Genomic DNA, 12,538 nt, shown 5'->3' with positions numbered 1-12,538 from the left:
TGGGGTGTTGATTATAGCGGAGCATTGAGGCATTCTGTTACTGTATTGCAGTCTATCCTTTAAGGTCTGTTAATATTTGCTACTGTATTTAGTTGCTTGAGTGCTGGTTGCATATGCACTTATAATTGTTATGCTGCTGTTTACTTTTTCTCATTATATAATTATCTTCATATTTTTCGTTTTTTGACTGAAAGTCTATATAATCTAAGTAGAGCTACTCCTGGTTTTTTGTTTCCACTGGTATGGGATATCATTTATCATGTCTTCACTTTCAGTCTATGTATGTCTATAGGTGAACTGAGTTTCTTGTAGGCAGTATATAATTGGGTCTTGTCTTTTAATCCACTCAGCCATTCTGTCTTAATTGGAGAATTTAATTCATTTATATTCAAGATTATTATTAATGGTTAAAAACATACTACTGCCATTTTTTACTTGTTTTCTGGTTGTTTTGCTATTTTCTCTTTTTTCTTTTGTTCTTTCTCCCTTCCTTCCTCTTTCTCTTCTCTCTGATCTCTCTCTTTCTTTCTTTTCTTTCCTCCTTCCCTTCCTTCCTGTCTTTATTTGTAGTGAGGTAATTTTTTCTGATAGTGTGTTTTAATTGCTTGCTTTTCATTTTTAGGGTATCTATTATTGATTTTTGTTTTCTGGTTACCATGAGGCTAAACAACATAATTATAACAAGTTATTTTAAACTGAAGAATACTTAACTTTGATTTGTCCCAGCTACTCCAGAGGCTCAGGTGGGAGGATTGCTTGACCCTGGGAGGCTGAGGTTACAGTGGGTTGAGATCGTGCCACTGCGAATATAAATAAATAAATAAACAAACAATAGCTTATAATGAATTCTGATTGTAAATTTTGAGATGATGATTGATAAGGTATAAAGAAGAAAGTGAAATTCATTCATGATCTCATTACTCTAACATAACTACTCCTAATGTTTTGGTGCATATGCTTTCTAATTCATAATTCTCTCTCTCACACACACACACACATACACACACAGGTACACATAAAATAGATACATTTTACACACACATAACATTTTATTGTAACATTTTAAGAAAAACAGCTTTGTAATTTTTTATTTAAAAATATTGGCCGGGCGCGGTGGCTCATGCCTGTAATCCTAGCACTATGGGAGGCCAAGGCGGGCAGATCACGAGGTCAGGAGATCGAGACCATCCTGGCTAACATGGTGAAACCTCGTCTCTACTAAAAATACAAAAAAAAAATTAGCCAGGTGTGGTGGCGGGCGCCTGTAGTCCCAGCTACTCGGGAGGCTGAGGTAGGAGAATGGCGTGAACCCGGGAGGTGGAGCTTGCAGTGAGCCGAGATGGCGCCACTGCACTCCAGCCTGGGCGACAGAGTGAGACTCGGTCTCAAAAAAAAAAAAAAAACTCGACTGACATGGCAGTGGTGAGTGGGATCCTGGGCATCCCTGGGAGAATTGGGGCTCCCCCAAGAGCTCCTGGGAGCACCGCTGGGAGGGGCCTTCAAGGTTAGGGTGGCCGGGTAGGGGCTGGGCCTGACCTGAGACCCTGCCCACCAGGCCTCTTTCAGGCCAGGTTTGCTGTGCTGGGTGGGAACGTGGGAGAAGTCACTCTCTGTTTGCGGCCCCCATCGGTGCCTCTGCCACCCGGCCCAGAGGGGGCAGGGACTCCGGGGCGGACAAGGCTGTGGGGGTGGGGATTATACCCAGGATCGGCCGACATTGTCTGCACAAGGGTGGAGGCTGAGAGAGAGGCCTCGGGAATCTGGCTGTGAGGACGGGCCTGGGGTGGGAAAGCCCCCTACATGGGGAACCCTCAGGTTCTGGGCTGCTGACCGTGCCCATCCTGCTCCAGCCCACTCCCCCACTGCCCCCGGTGCCACCGACCAAACAGCAGTACCTATACCAGCTGCTCCTGGATGCCATCCTGGCCAACATCCGCTGACCCTCTTCAACCATTCCCTGTACCGCATATTCATGCCAACCGTGATTGCCATCCACAGCCCACCTATCACGTACATCCAGCTGGGCTGGGCTTCGCGGAGGGTGGCTGCCTGGCCCTGGGCCATGTGTGCCCAGTGTGGTCACCATGGTTCCTCCCCAAGGCCCCAGTGGTATGCACCCGGAAGCACAGGCTTGAGGACGATGAGCAGCAGAGCATCCCCAGCGTGCTCCAGGGCCTGGTGGCCAGGCTGGAGCCCAGGTGCATGATACACCTGGACCCTTCTCACTGCAGCAACAATGGCACCGTCCGCCCGATCTGCAAGCTGGGCGAGTGTCCAGGAGGGCCAGGCTGGCGCAGGAGAGCAACCCCCGACCGCAGCCCCAGGCCTCTGCTGTCCAAGCCAGAGGGCACAGTGCCCAGACCCCATCCTGTGTTCACGTGCCGGCAGGCTGTCTGCTCTGTCTTCACATACACTGGGCCCAGGACAGACTGGCCATTGCCTCTGCCCCCACCCCTGGAGCCCACGCACCCTCACCTCCCCAACACAGATGCGGCTCTGCTTGCCTGGGGCCCTAGGGAGGTGGCAGGCAGGACCTCTGGGCACCCTTCTATGCAGGTCACTCTGGCTTCAGGTTTGGAAATCCGAGAGTGAGAGAGACATCCAGGCTTTGCCGCAAGCCTCACCAGAACCTCCCTGGGTATGAAGAGTCCTGTTCGGGAGCAGGGCTGTGAGGCGGGGCAGGCCAGGGCTTGTCCAGGTCACAGGTACAGCCTTGTGTGTTGCAAATGACAAGGACCTCCCAAGTGTGCCACCATGTGCCCACCCACTACCCTACCCAGAGTCCACTGTGGATGGACTGGCAGTGGCTATACAGTGGGCAGACCCAGAGGGAGCTGTCTGGGGGCCCAGGGCAGGCAGGGGTCATTCTGGAACACCAGGCTTCCAGTGCTGCAGGGACAGCCTCTGTGCACTCCAGCCCCTCCCAGCTCAGGCCCCTCCCTCCCCTCTTCTGACTCCCCCTGCATGGGCAGTCACTGGTTTTCCAGTGGTCACATGAGAGATAGGGGTCTCTGCTCCTCTTCTGTGTCCCTTTGCCCCTTCATCTTGTGTCAGGTCAGTTGTCCAGGGTGGCTGTGTTCAGTGGCTGAAGGGTGAGAAAGCCTATGGCTCAAGGACAGACCTTGATTTTCCCAGAGGCCACCAGGGAGCTCAGCGGGGCTGACAGGTCCTGCCAGTAGGTTGGGCACACAAGGCCCCATCTGGGTGATGTGGCTCCAGAGAGTCATGTTGACAGGTGTCAGTCTCCCTGAGCCCAGAGCTGGCACACAGCAGAGCCAGGGCTGGGTCCCCAAGGTTGTCAGAGGCAAAGCCCTGGGCTCCAAATCCCATTCAGATTCAGTTCTTCACTGACAAGGCTCTGGGAGGAGAGGCCGATGGCCAGGCAGGCAGCGTGCAGGGCTCCTCCTGGTGCTTCAGCCAGTCCTGGGGCTGCCACTTCCCAGAGCACTGCCGGGTGTGCAGGCCGTGGGTGCAGCACCAGCTGCCTCAGGCTCATGCCCACTGTTCTGTTGCAGGCACCAACCCCTTCCTCAGGTCGGTGCACCACTGTGTGACCTCCAGGCAGCCACAGCCTGGAAAAGCACTCGGTTACCACCTTGCTCAACACCTGTGCCCGGAGCATCCACAGGGCCTGCCTCTCAGCTGCTTAGCCAGGACTGCAGGGATGGCCCGCAGCCTCATCGGGGCCAAGGACGCATGCCTCCTGTCAGACACTTCTAGGTGTTGGCGTCCATGGAGAGCCTGGAGTTAGGTTAGCTTTCCTCCTTTTCTCTCCTGCCTTGGGGATCTGCCAAATGAAATCCCACACTTGTACAGACTGAGACGGGTGTGGTGGAGCAGGCTGCTCGCTGTGGCCTGTCCAGGGTCCGGGTCCATCTCAGCAGCATGAGGGTGCGCTCAGGGTGTTGTTAGAGCATCTTGTGTGTGCTCGACACACCCCTGCTCCTTTCTATAGGAGAACACAGAGGACATAGGAAACCCTTCAAACACACATCGGATTCTCTGCTCACAGTTTTGGGTTCAGGCTGTGCTGCTTTGGGCAGGTGGAGCACCCCCCAGAGAAGCCCCTAAGTCCAGGGCACAGGCTGCCTATCGGAGGGAGGGCTGGCCCATGGCTGCTGCCAGCTCCCCACCACCAGCTGGGCCTCAGCCCTCACGGCATTCCTGCTGAGCACTGTGGGGCCCCCAGGGAGCAGGGGCACGGGGGATCCTGCTGCCGGCACCCCTGTGTCACTCATGTGAGGGCCATGTCCCCATTGTGAAGGATGAAGAGCCAGGCCCTCTGGACCCGCATCCTCAGAACACTACGCGCTGCCACCCAGAGAGAGCAGGCCTGGCGGTGGGTGGGGCCATGCAGTGAGCGCCTCCCTATGTTGCCCGCTACCCTGGGCACCGGCCAGCAGCCCTTTGGTGACAAGAGTCGCCCCTTTTAATGCATACCACCCCATCATCTGTGATTGTTATAATCTTGTTATTCCTGTGTTTGTCAGGACTCGTCACTGTGTCCCCCACTCCATGAAACTGGGCCTGCTGTCCTGTTAGGATGCTGTAAGCCCCCGGGCCTGGGCTGTCCTTTCTGACACACTGTCCCATTCCTTGGCCTGGTTCATCCCCAGCTTCCTGGCAAAGTTCTGCTCCCTGAAGCAGGAAGAGGCTGAGATTAATGCCAACGAAGTGGGGCTGTGGGCCTGGGAAGACTGTGTGGCTGGCTGGGGGTGGGCACTAAGCTGGCCACCCCACCCCCGACATGGACATGTCTGTGCTGTGGCGGAAGGGGTGGTGCGGGCATGGCCACGGCACTCGAGACAGCCCTCCGAGGAGGAGGGCGAGCCTGGCTGGACCCCCTGTCTGCGGTGCTGTGTCAGGGCAGGAGAGGACAGCCTCTTGCCCCCAGGAGTGTGCAGTGTGGGCAAGAGACAGAGTGATCATGTGTTTGGAACGCAGCTCCAGCCCAGCCTGGGGACCAGAAAAGCCCTCCCGCTTCCAGGGAGGATGTGCATGGCTCTGCCAATGCCTGTCTCCCAGGGCCGCTGGCAGGTCCCAGGATGCGCAAGACTGGGCTGCCCAGGCAGGTCCCTGCACACAGCGGGCGCTGGGCTAGAGGCCAAGGGCTGGGACTGGGAAGGGACGCGACGCCTGATAGCCAGTGAGGAAGCAGGCACACAACTTGGAAATAAACAAGCTTTATTTTCAGTTTCAACAGGTAAGACGATATCTGCTTCATCATGTGCTTTTATGTAAATGCCAAATAGCAAAATAACAGCTAGAAAATAAACAGTTTGTCAGTTTGGAGATCAAGTACTTTATCTATCTTGAGTGTTATCTATCTTGGAATTTAGCCAGGCCTAAAAGTAGTGGAAGTATCAGGAAATGCTATAGAGAGCCAGTCTTCAGCTGCAGGTTGGTGGGCCTGGCACTGACCAGATGCGGGTAGCTCAAAGCACTGAGCGATGCAGGCGCCGTTTCTGCATTGCCTGCAGCCTCTTCTGCCTCTCGGCAAAGTTGTTCTTCGGGGTCTGCTTCAGTGCGGGCAGGATGGCACGCTCCGCCACAGGTGGGCTCAGAAGCAGGCTGGGGGCGGGTAGAGGGACTGTCACCGTGAGCATCCCCGGGAGTGGAGTGCGTGGGGAGTGCGGCCTGCATGGCCCTCACGGGGGCACAGAGAGGCCTCAGCGAGCTCTGCTTCTGCGCTGCCACCCTCCCTTCCCCACTCCCTCCCTGGGGCCCAGGCTGCAGGGCTGCCCCACTGTCCCCATGCCTGTGGGACTTACCATTTCTTGGAGAGGCTCTTGGTGGAGACCTTGGGGAAATGCGTGGCTTCTTGGTCCCTGGGTGAAGGAAGAGTCAGCAGTGAGCTGTGGATAGGCCCCCAGGGATGGGGCAGGGGTGCACCAGGCACTCACCTGGGAAAGCTAGCTTCCTCTGGGGCCGCCTGGGGCCTCTGGCTCCCTTCCAGGAGGGACTTGAGGTGCTGCAGCTGAAAGGCAGGGGCAGGGGCATGGTGGGGCCTGTGGCGGTGCCAGACTGCCCAGGGCCACCCCCACCACCCAGGGCCTCACCTCTTGGGTCTGCAGGAGGTTGGTATTCCACAGCTCGCGGATGAGCACTTCGCACTGCCTAAGTGTGGTGGGCTTTCGCAGGGGAAGGGGCAGGATCATTGGGGGGTGTGCCCCTGCCCCAATCTGCCTGCCCTGGTGCTGGCTGTTCCCCATACAGGCAGCTCCTGCGTTAGAGGCCTCTGCTTTCTCCTTTCTGAAACAGTCATTGCAGCAGCCAGAGGTGACCTGCCCAGGTGCGTCTAACCACCCACCCAGCATACCTCCCCAGGCAGCGCCCAGGCCAATGTGGGGAAGAGGGCCTGGTTCCCCTCTCCCACTGAGCAGGGTGCTCTGGGCACCAGGTGGGGGTCTCTGGGACTGGGGCCTGTCCCTTTCTCCCCTCTGAAGGTGCCCTAAGGGTCAGATGGGCTTCAGTGGGTGACCGGCTAGCTGCCAGGCTGCTCTTGGTCGTGACCCCACACGCAGTGGGGCATCTTGCTCCAGGCCTGGTCTCGGGATGTGCAGATGCAGGAGCCTGTCCTGCTGGTTGCGCTGCTGAAAGTGTGCGCTCTGTAGCATCCCAGGGCAGTCCCAGAAACTCAGGGATCACCAGAACCTGGTCCTGCTCTGACCTGCTGGCCTAGTGCCCTCCAAAGGCAGGCTGTGGCCAGGGGCAGCAGGAATGCAACTCACTTTTCTTGGTAAGAATATTACTTTACTTTTCTCTGAGGAAGTGGTTTAGGGGCTGCTACTGGCCCCCCTTGTGTGCTCAGGTCAGCACAGGTACTCTGCAGGACCCCCAGGGGAGGGGAGGAAGACAGTGCCCACCGATGGGTAGAGCGTGGCCGTCATCTGCTATCATGAGCCCAGGAGACAGGCCCCTGGAGCTAGGGGCAGAGCAGTTGGCTGACTGCAGGGTGTGAGCCTAGTAAATGTAGTCATGGGGCCCTTAGGGTGCAGGCAAGACTTACCTGGCCTGCCCTTGCACCCCAGGAACACCCAAGCCTTACCTGGCCTGCCCTTGTACCCCAGGAACCTTGTCCAGCTTGCTGTTGTGAAGTACGGGCTCCTCTTCCAGGTCCGCCTTCTGGGGGGCGTCAGCTTTTGAATCTTGCTTGTTGAAGGAGCCGGGCTGGGGCCTGGCCTTGCCTTGAAAGTTGGCTGCAAGTCAGACCCTACAAGGCCGGTCACTGCAGGCACCAACAGTCACCGCCCAAGTTTTCCAGGAACAGCTGTGTGTACCCAAGAAGCCCCTGTCCCTGCCTCAGTTTCCTCCTCTGTAAAGGGAAGCCTGCCTTGGAGGGTTCTGGGGGCAATCAATGAGGTTCTGAGGGTGAAGCCCATGGGTGGTGCCTGTGAACACTCTAGAACAATCAACATAGTGGAAGCTGGCCCCATCTTGGGTAAAATGAAACTGCATGAGAGGCTTGGGACCCAGCCTGCATGGGTTTCCTCGGCAAGGACAAGGCCCGTCTAGCACCTGGGCCCATCACAGGAATGGTGGGGGTTAGGGCAGGGCTGAGGAAAATGCCTGGCCTCACAGAGTGGGGAAAAGAGGCTCTCTGCTCCCGGCTCACTCTGCAGAAGGTGCCATGAGCCCAGGGCTCCGTGGGCAGTGCCATCCCTCCTGTGTCCTGCCTGCTTGTGGCGGGGACACGGCCAAGCAGGGCTGCTGCTGGGCAGCCAGGGTACGTCCTCCCTAGAAGGCCACCCGGGGAGGCCCCTCCTGCCTGCTTGCTGCCCCACCCTGGGATGCCTGCTGTGAGGCCTTACTGCCCTGTGACTGGTCCCTGGTCCTGCCCACCCCCCCTTAATCCCTTCCCGGTGGCTTCAGCTTGCAGGGCTCTTTTCAGCTGCACCTTCATCCCCAAATCCTGGAGCTTGGCCCAGCAGAGGGCGCCTGGTCAGCACCCCTAGAGGCCACCCAGGCTGGGGTCCCCGTGGGGCACTCACCCCTGTGAGCACATGGACGCCAGCCTGCTCACCTGAATTAGAGATGGACTTGACAGACTGGAAGCTTGACGTGGAGAGGCTGTCTGCAGGAGAGCGCACAGTGTCGGCGCTACCGGCTGCAAGACGCCCACGCTTGCCTCCTGGCCTGTGTGTCCGTGAGGAGCCCTCCTTCAGCCTGGCAGGGCTGGGTCCTCCCAGCTCTACCCACACTCCGTTGATGCAGACCCAGCGAGCGCCCAAGGGAGCAGAGGCCCTGGAAAGGTGGTTTCCTGAGGGGCCATCTGGAAAGCAGGAGGGCTTGGGACACATGGAACAGCAGGTCCCGAGGGAGAGCATGGCCTCTTCCCGTGTCCTGTCAGCGTCCCCGGCACTGCAGGGCTGGGGCTGCCGACTTGGGCCACACTTTGCCCAGAACAGCTCACTGGAGTTGCCACAGCGGCTAGGGAAGGGCCCTCCCTCAACCCCCTTCTCCATGTCTCCCTGGGAAGGGAGAGCCCTAGGCACTGCCCCAGCTGCGATGTTCCCAGGCTGGCTCCATCCACCAGTCAGATGTCCTCCTGATGTCAGCCCCAGCCCCAAAGATAACGGGAAGTGAGCTCGAGACCACAACCCAGAATCCTGGGCTGGGTGTGGGCCGCTGTCAGGATGGGGAAGTGCCTTGGACAAGTGGCAAGGAAACAGGACTCTGCTTCCTCCCTTTGTCCCCATGGTTGCTGCCCAGATGGCAGGAAGGGATCCCTGGATGGAGTGTGTCCAGAGCCCCTGGGCCCCCAGCATGTCAGGACTCAGAGCCATAGGGCTGGAAATCCTGGGCCTGGCCACAGCAGCAATCTGAGGCAAAGATCTAGCAGGGCAGGGGCTGTCCCAGGGGTTCCTTCCCATTTCAGCTCTACTTGGAGGAGGGAGGTCTGGGGAGCACCCTGTGCCCACCTCCTCACTGCAATGACCTCAGGCCCTGGGCTTCCTGAGAGCAGCACGTGCTGTGCTTGGCTGCGTAACATCATCCAGCCACGGCTAGAGGTAGCGGCATCTGTCCAGGTCCCCCAGAACCTGTCCCCACTGGGTTGGCATACAGGGGCCAGTGCAGCCAGGTGGGCAAGGACAGTCTGGAGGGGCTCCCCTGGGTGGCAAAAGCATCCCATCAGGCACTGAAGGGCCCAGTTCTCACCTTTCTTCTGTGATGTCTGATTCATTATGAGCTTGTAACGGAGATCTGAAAGCAAGCACACGCTCTCCTCAGCACTTGTGAAACCACAGCCATTCTGAGAGAAGAAGCCTGGCCTGTCCTCTCCTGGCTGCTGAGCCCGAAAGTCCTGCCCCCCCACTGGCTGATTGGGCCCTGCCCCATGGGTCCTGCTCTCCACCACGCCTTTGTCGTGGGCATCAGGCCAGGAGTGGCCCCTGCCTGTTCCCTAGGCAGAGCCCACCTGGCATATCAGCCTCATCCATCTGAGATGACTGGAGGGCGTCCACACTGCCAGGCAGAACCTGGGCTTTAGGGGTACAGAGGTGAACTCTGGAATCCCTGGCTATGGCGGTGTCATGATCCCGTGGGCATCAGGGACTGGGGGGAGGCTCAAGAAGATATGAGGAACGGGGCGTCCTGAGGCTTATTAAGACATGGGGAAGGGGGGTCCTGACAAAACAGACACTTGGAGATGGGATACTCGGCACTCAGGTAAGGCAGCACCAGGCAACGGGGCGGGAGAGGAGGCCGCGGGCACTGGTGCCCTTGCTGGAGCCCTCCTGAAGCAAGAGCGAGGAGCAGAGCCACATCCCACATCCTGGCGGGCCCTCCTTCTGCTCGGGGCAGGAGGGGTGAGGGAGGAGGAAGGGAGAAAGGGGGGCGTGGGGGTGAGGAGCAGCTAAGGGTGCAGTTGGGAAGGCCCCGCCGGAGGACAGCATGGGCACAGGCGAAGCGGGGACGGGGTGGGGGGCGGGGGAATGCCTGCTCCTGATCCGATGTGTTTAGCTGGAAGAAATTCATTGAGCTGCGCACTCGCACTTGGGCACGTTTCCCTGTATAAAGTTTTTGTTTGTTTTTGTTTTTTTTGAGACGGAGTCTCGCTCTGTCACCGAGGCTGGAGTGCAGTGGCAAGATCTCGGCTCACTGCAAGCTCCGCCTCCCGGGTTCACGCCATTCTCCTGCCTCAGCCTCCCCAGTAGCTGGGACTACAGACGCCCACCACCACACCCAGCTAATTTTTTGTATTTTTAGTAGAGACGGGGTTTCACCGTGTTAGCCAGGATGGTCTCGATCTCCTGACCTCGCGATCCGCCCGCCTCGACCTCCCAAAGTACTAGAGTTACAGGCGTGAGCCGCCGCGCCCGGCCCCATCTATAAAGTTTTTAACAGAGGTGTGTCTGACCCTGCCTGGAGAGGAGAGGACTGGCGGAGTCAGCATCTGAAATGCTGCTGCCCTACGAGACAGGCAGACAGGTTCGGCACTGCCCGGGGGCCACGCGGGTCTCCCTCTGGGAGGAGGGGACAGCTCAGCGTGGCAGGGCGGGCTTACTGTCCTGTGTTCCCCCTGAGCCCAGGCGTGTGCTGGAGTTCATGGCTGTGTTTCTGTGCTGCGGGAGCGGCAGTGTTGAGTGTGCCAGGGGAGGCAGGGCCGGCCTAGGGCCCCGCGCCGGCTCACCCTTGTTCTCCCGCTTCAGGTGCTCGATCTCCTCATGGAGCTTGGCCAGCATCTCCGAGTGCTGCTGCTGCAGGAACTGCAGGCTCTTCTCCAGGTCCAGGTTCCGTTTCTGCGGGTCGCTCTGCCTGAGCTGCGGGCTCTGCGGCCTAAAGGACTGGACGCCCACAGAGGGGCGCTGGCGCCGGCGCCGAGAGCCCGGGGTCGGCGAGCTGGGGGGCCGCGTCCCAGCCGCCACCCCCGCACCGCTCATATCGCCATCGCCAGGTACCCTCCCGCTGCCACTGCACCCCGGCTCAGTGGCCAGGCCGCCCTAGCCTGGCGCCCCGTCACCATGGAAACCGGGCGACGGAGGGCGCGAGGCGGTTGGCGGGGGCGGGGCCTGTCGCTGGCTCTTCCTGGGTGAGTAGTGATTTACAAGGCATCCAGGGCTGGGCGCCCGGGCTCACGCCTGTAATCCCCGAACTTTGGGAGGCCGAGGCGGACGGATCACTTGAGGTCAGGAGTTCCTGACCAGCCTGACCAACATGGCGAAACCCCGACTCTACTAAAAATACAAAATTTAGCCGGGCGTAGTGGCGGGAGCCAGTAATCCCAGCTACTCGGGAGGCTAAGGCAGGAGAATAGCTTGAACCGGGAGGCAGAGGTTGCAGTGAGCCGAGATCGCACCGCTGCACTCCAACCTGGGCGACAGAGACTCTATCTAAAATAATAATAATAATAATAAAAAGGCATCCAGGCATCCTTTCCAGCCTGGATGGAAAGTGAGCCCCTGTCTCTATAAAAATTAAAAGAAAAAAAACCCGGGCATGGTGGCTTGCGCCTGTAGTCCCAACTGCTCGGGAGGCTGAGGCGGGAGGATTGCTGGAACCCCGGAGGTCGAGGCTGCAGTGAGCTATGATGGCACCACTGAACTCCAGCCTAAGTGACAGAGTGAGATGCTGCCTAAAAATAAGAGGCCGGACGCAGTGGCTCACACCTGTAATCCCAGCTACTCCGGAGGCTGAGGCAGGAGAATCACTTGAACCCAGGAGGTGGAGGTTGCAGTGAGCCAAGATCGCGCCATTGCACTCCAGCCTGGGCGACAGGGTGAGACTCTGTCTCAAAAAATAATAATAATAATAAATAAATAAATAAATTTAAAAATAATAAAAATAAAAAGTCTTTTTTTTTTTTTACAAGGCCTGCCCTCAAAAAAAAAAAAAAATCACAGCCAGGCCAATCATAATTTTGCCAGATACCAACAAACCTGGAGGAAGGGAACATAGCTAACCCCAGCCTGCTCTGGCTCTCCTTCCCCACATCTTACTGCCACATCAGCGGGGCTCCTGTATAATAACAGGGGATACAAGGGAAAGAACTGCTCATCTCAGAGCTTATTCGAGAAATCTCTAGGAAACCGTAAAGACAACAGGGAGACAAAAACTAAGACACTAGAGGAGGTTTAAGCCTCTGACACCTCCAGTTAACAAACAGCACACATGGCACAACCCCTAACCAGACCAACATAAAACTTCACACAGAAAGTCCATTTACTGGTTGAGCATGACCAGCCCTCAACAAAAACTTGCAAGGCATAATAAAAAACAACACAGTTCGAAGACACAGCAAGCATCAGAGCCAGACTTAAATATGGCAGAGATGTTGGAATTATCAGACCAAGAAATGGAATACGACTATGATTAATATGCTAAGGGCTCTAATGGAAAAAGTGGACAACATGAGATTACAGACTGATAATGGGAACAGAGAGGTAGACATTCTAAGAAATAATCTAAAGAAAATGTGAAGGCCAGGCAGGGTGGCTCATGTCTGTAATCCCAGCACTTTGGGAGGCTGAGTTGGGCAGATCATTTGAGGTCAGGAGCTCAAGACCAGCCTGGCCAACATGGTGATACCCCATCTCTA

The 12,538-nt window shown here is 57.2% G+C and overlaps 1 protein-coding gene across 3 annotated transcripts; it reads right to left on the bottom strand.

Annotated features, from left to right (window-relative positions):
• Window positions 1–5,167: 5,167 nt before the first annotated feature.
• Window positions 5,168–10,999, bottom strand: LOC107971415 (coiled-coil domain-containing protein 74B). Of its 3 annotated transcripts, none has more exons than XM_024353498.3 (8): window positions 10,634–10,999; window positions 9,160–9,204; window positions 8,024–8,272; window positions 7,049–7,187; window positions 6,060–6,252; window positions 5,904–5,977; window positions 5,772–5,828; window positions 5,168–5,571 (listed from the first exon to the last, which is right to left on the bottom strand). In XM_024353498.3, exons 1-8 carry the CDS (start codon window positions 10,881–10,883, stop codon window positions 5,436–5,438), a joined length of 1,143 nt encoding a protein of 380 aa, XP_024209266.2. In that variant the 5' UTR covers window positions 10,884–10,999; the 3' UTR covers window positions 5,168–5,435. The 3 variants fall into 3 exon arrangements, with proteins under 3 accessions (XP_024209266.2, XP_024209267.2, XP_024209265.2); XM_024353499.3 differs by having other exon boundaries at window positions 8,024–8,074; XM_024353497.2 differs by lacking the exons at window positions 9,160–9,204; window positions 10,634–10,999 and having other exon boundaries at window positions 8,024–9,006.
• Between the last annotated feature and the right edge of the window lie 1,539 nt (window positions 11,000–12,538).

This window comes from Pan troglodytes, chromosome 13, assembly GCF_028858775.2.
Source record: "Pan troglodytes isolate AG18354 chromosome 13, NHGRI_mPanTro3-v2.0_pri, whole genome shotgun sequence".
NCBI lineage: Eukaryota > Metazoa > Chordata > Mammalia > Primates > Hominidae > Pan > Pan troglodytes.
This window is presented reverse-complemented; position numbering and strand designations above follow the sequence as displayed.

Excerpts from the sequence above, each read along its gene's own strand:
- LOC107971415 (XM_024353497.2), bottom strand. The coding sequence starts at position 8,873 with ATGGGAAGGAACCCCTGGGACAGCCCCTGCCCTGCTAGATCTTTGCCT. Across the intron at positions 5,829-5,903 it reads GAGGAAGCTAGCTTTCCCAG|GGACCAAGAAGCCACGCATT; the intron begins GTGAGTGCCTGG and ends TCCTTCACCCAG. Across the intron at positions 5,572-5,771 it reads AAGAGCCTCTCCAAGAAATG|CCTGCTTCTGAGCCCACCTG; the intron begins GTAAGTCCCACA and ends ACCCGCCCCCAG.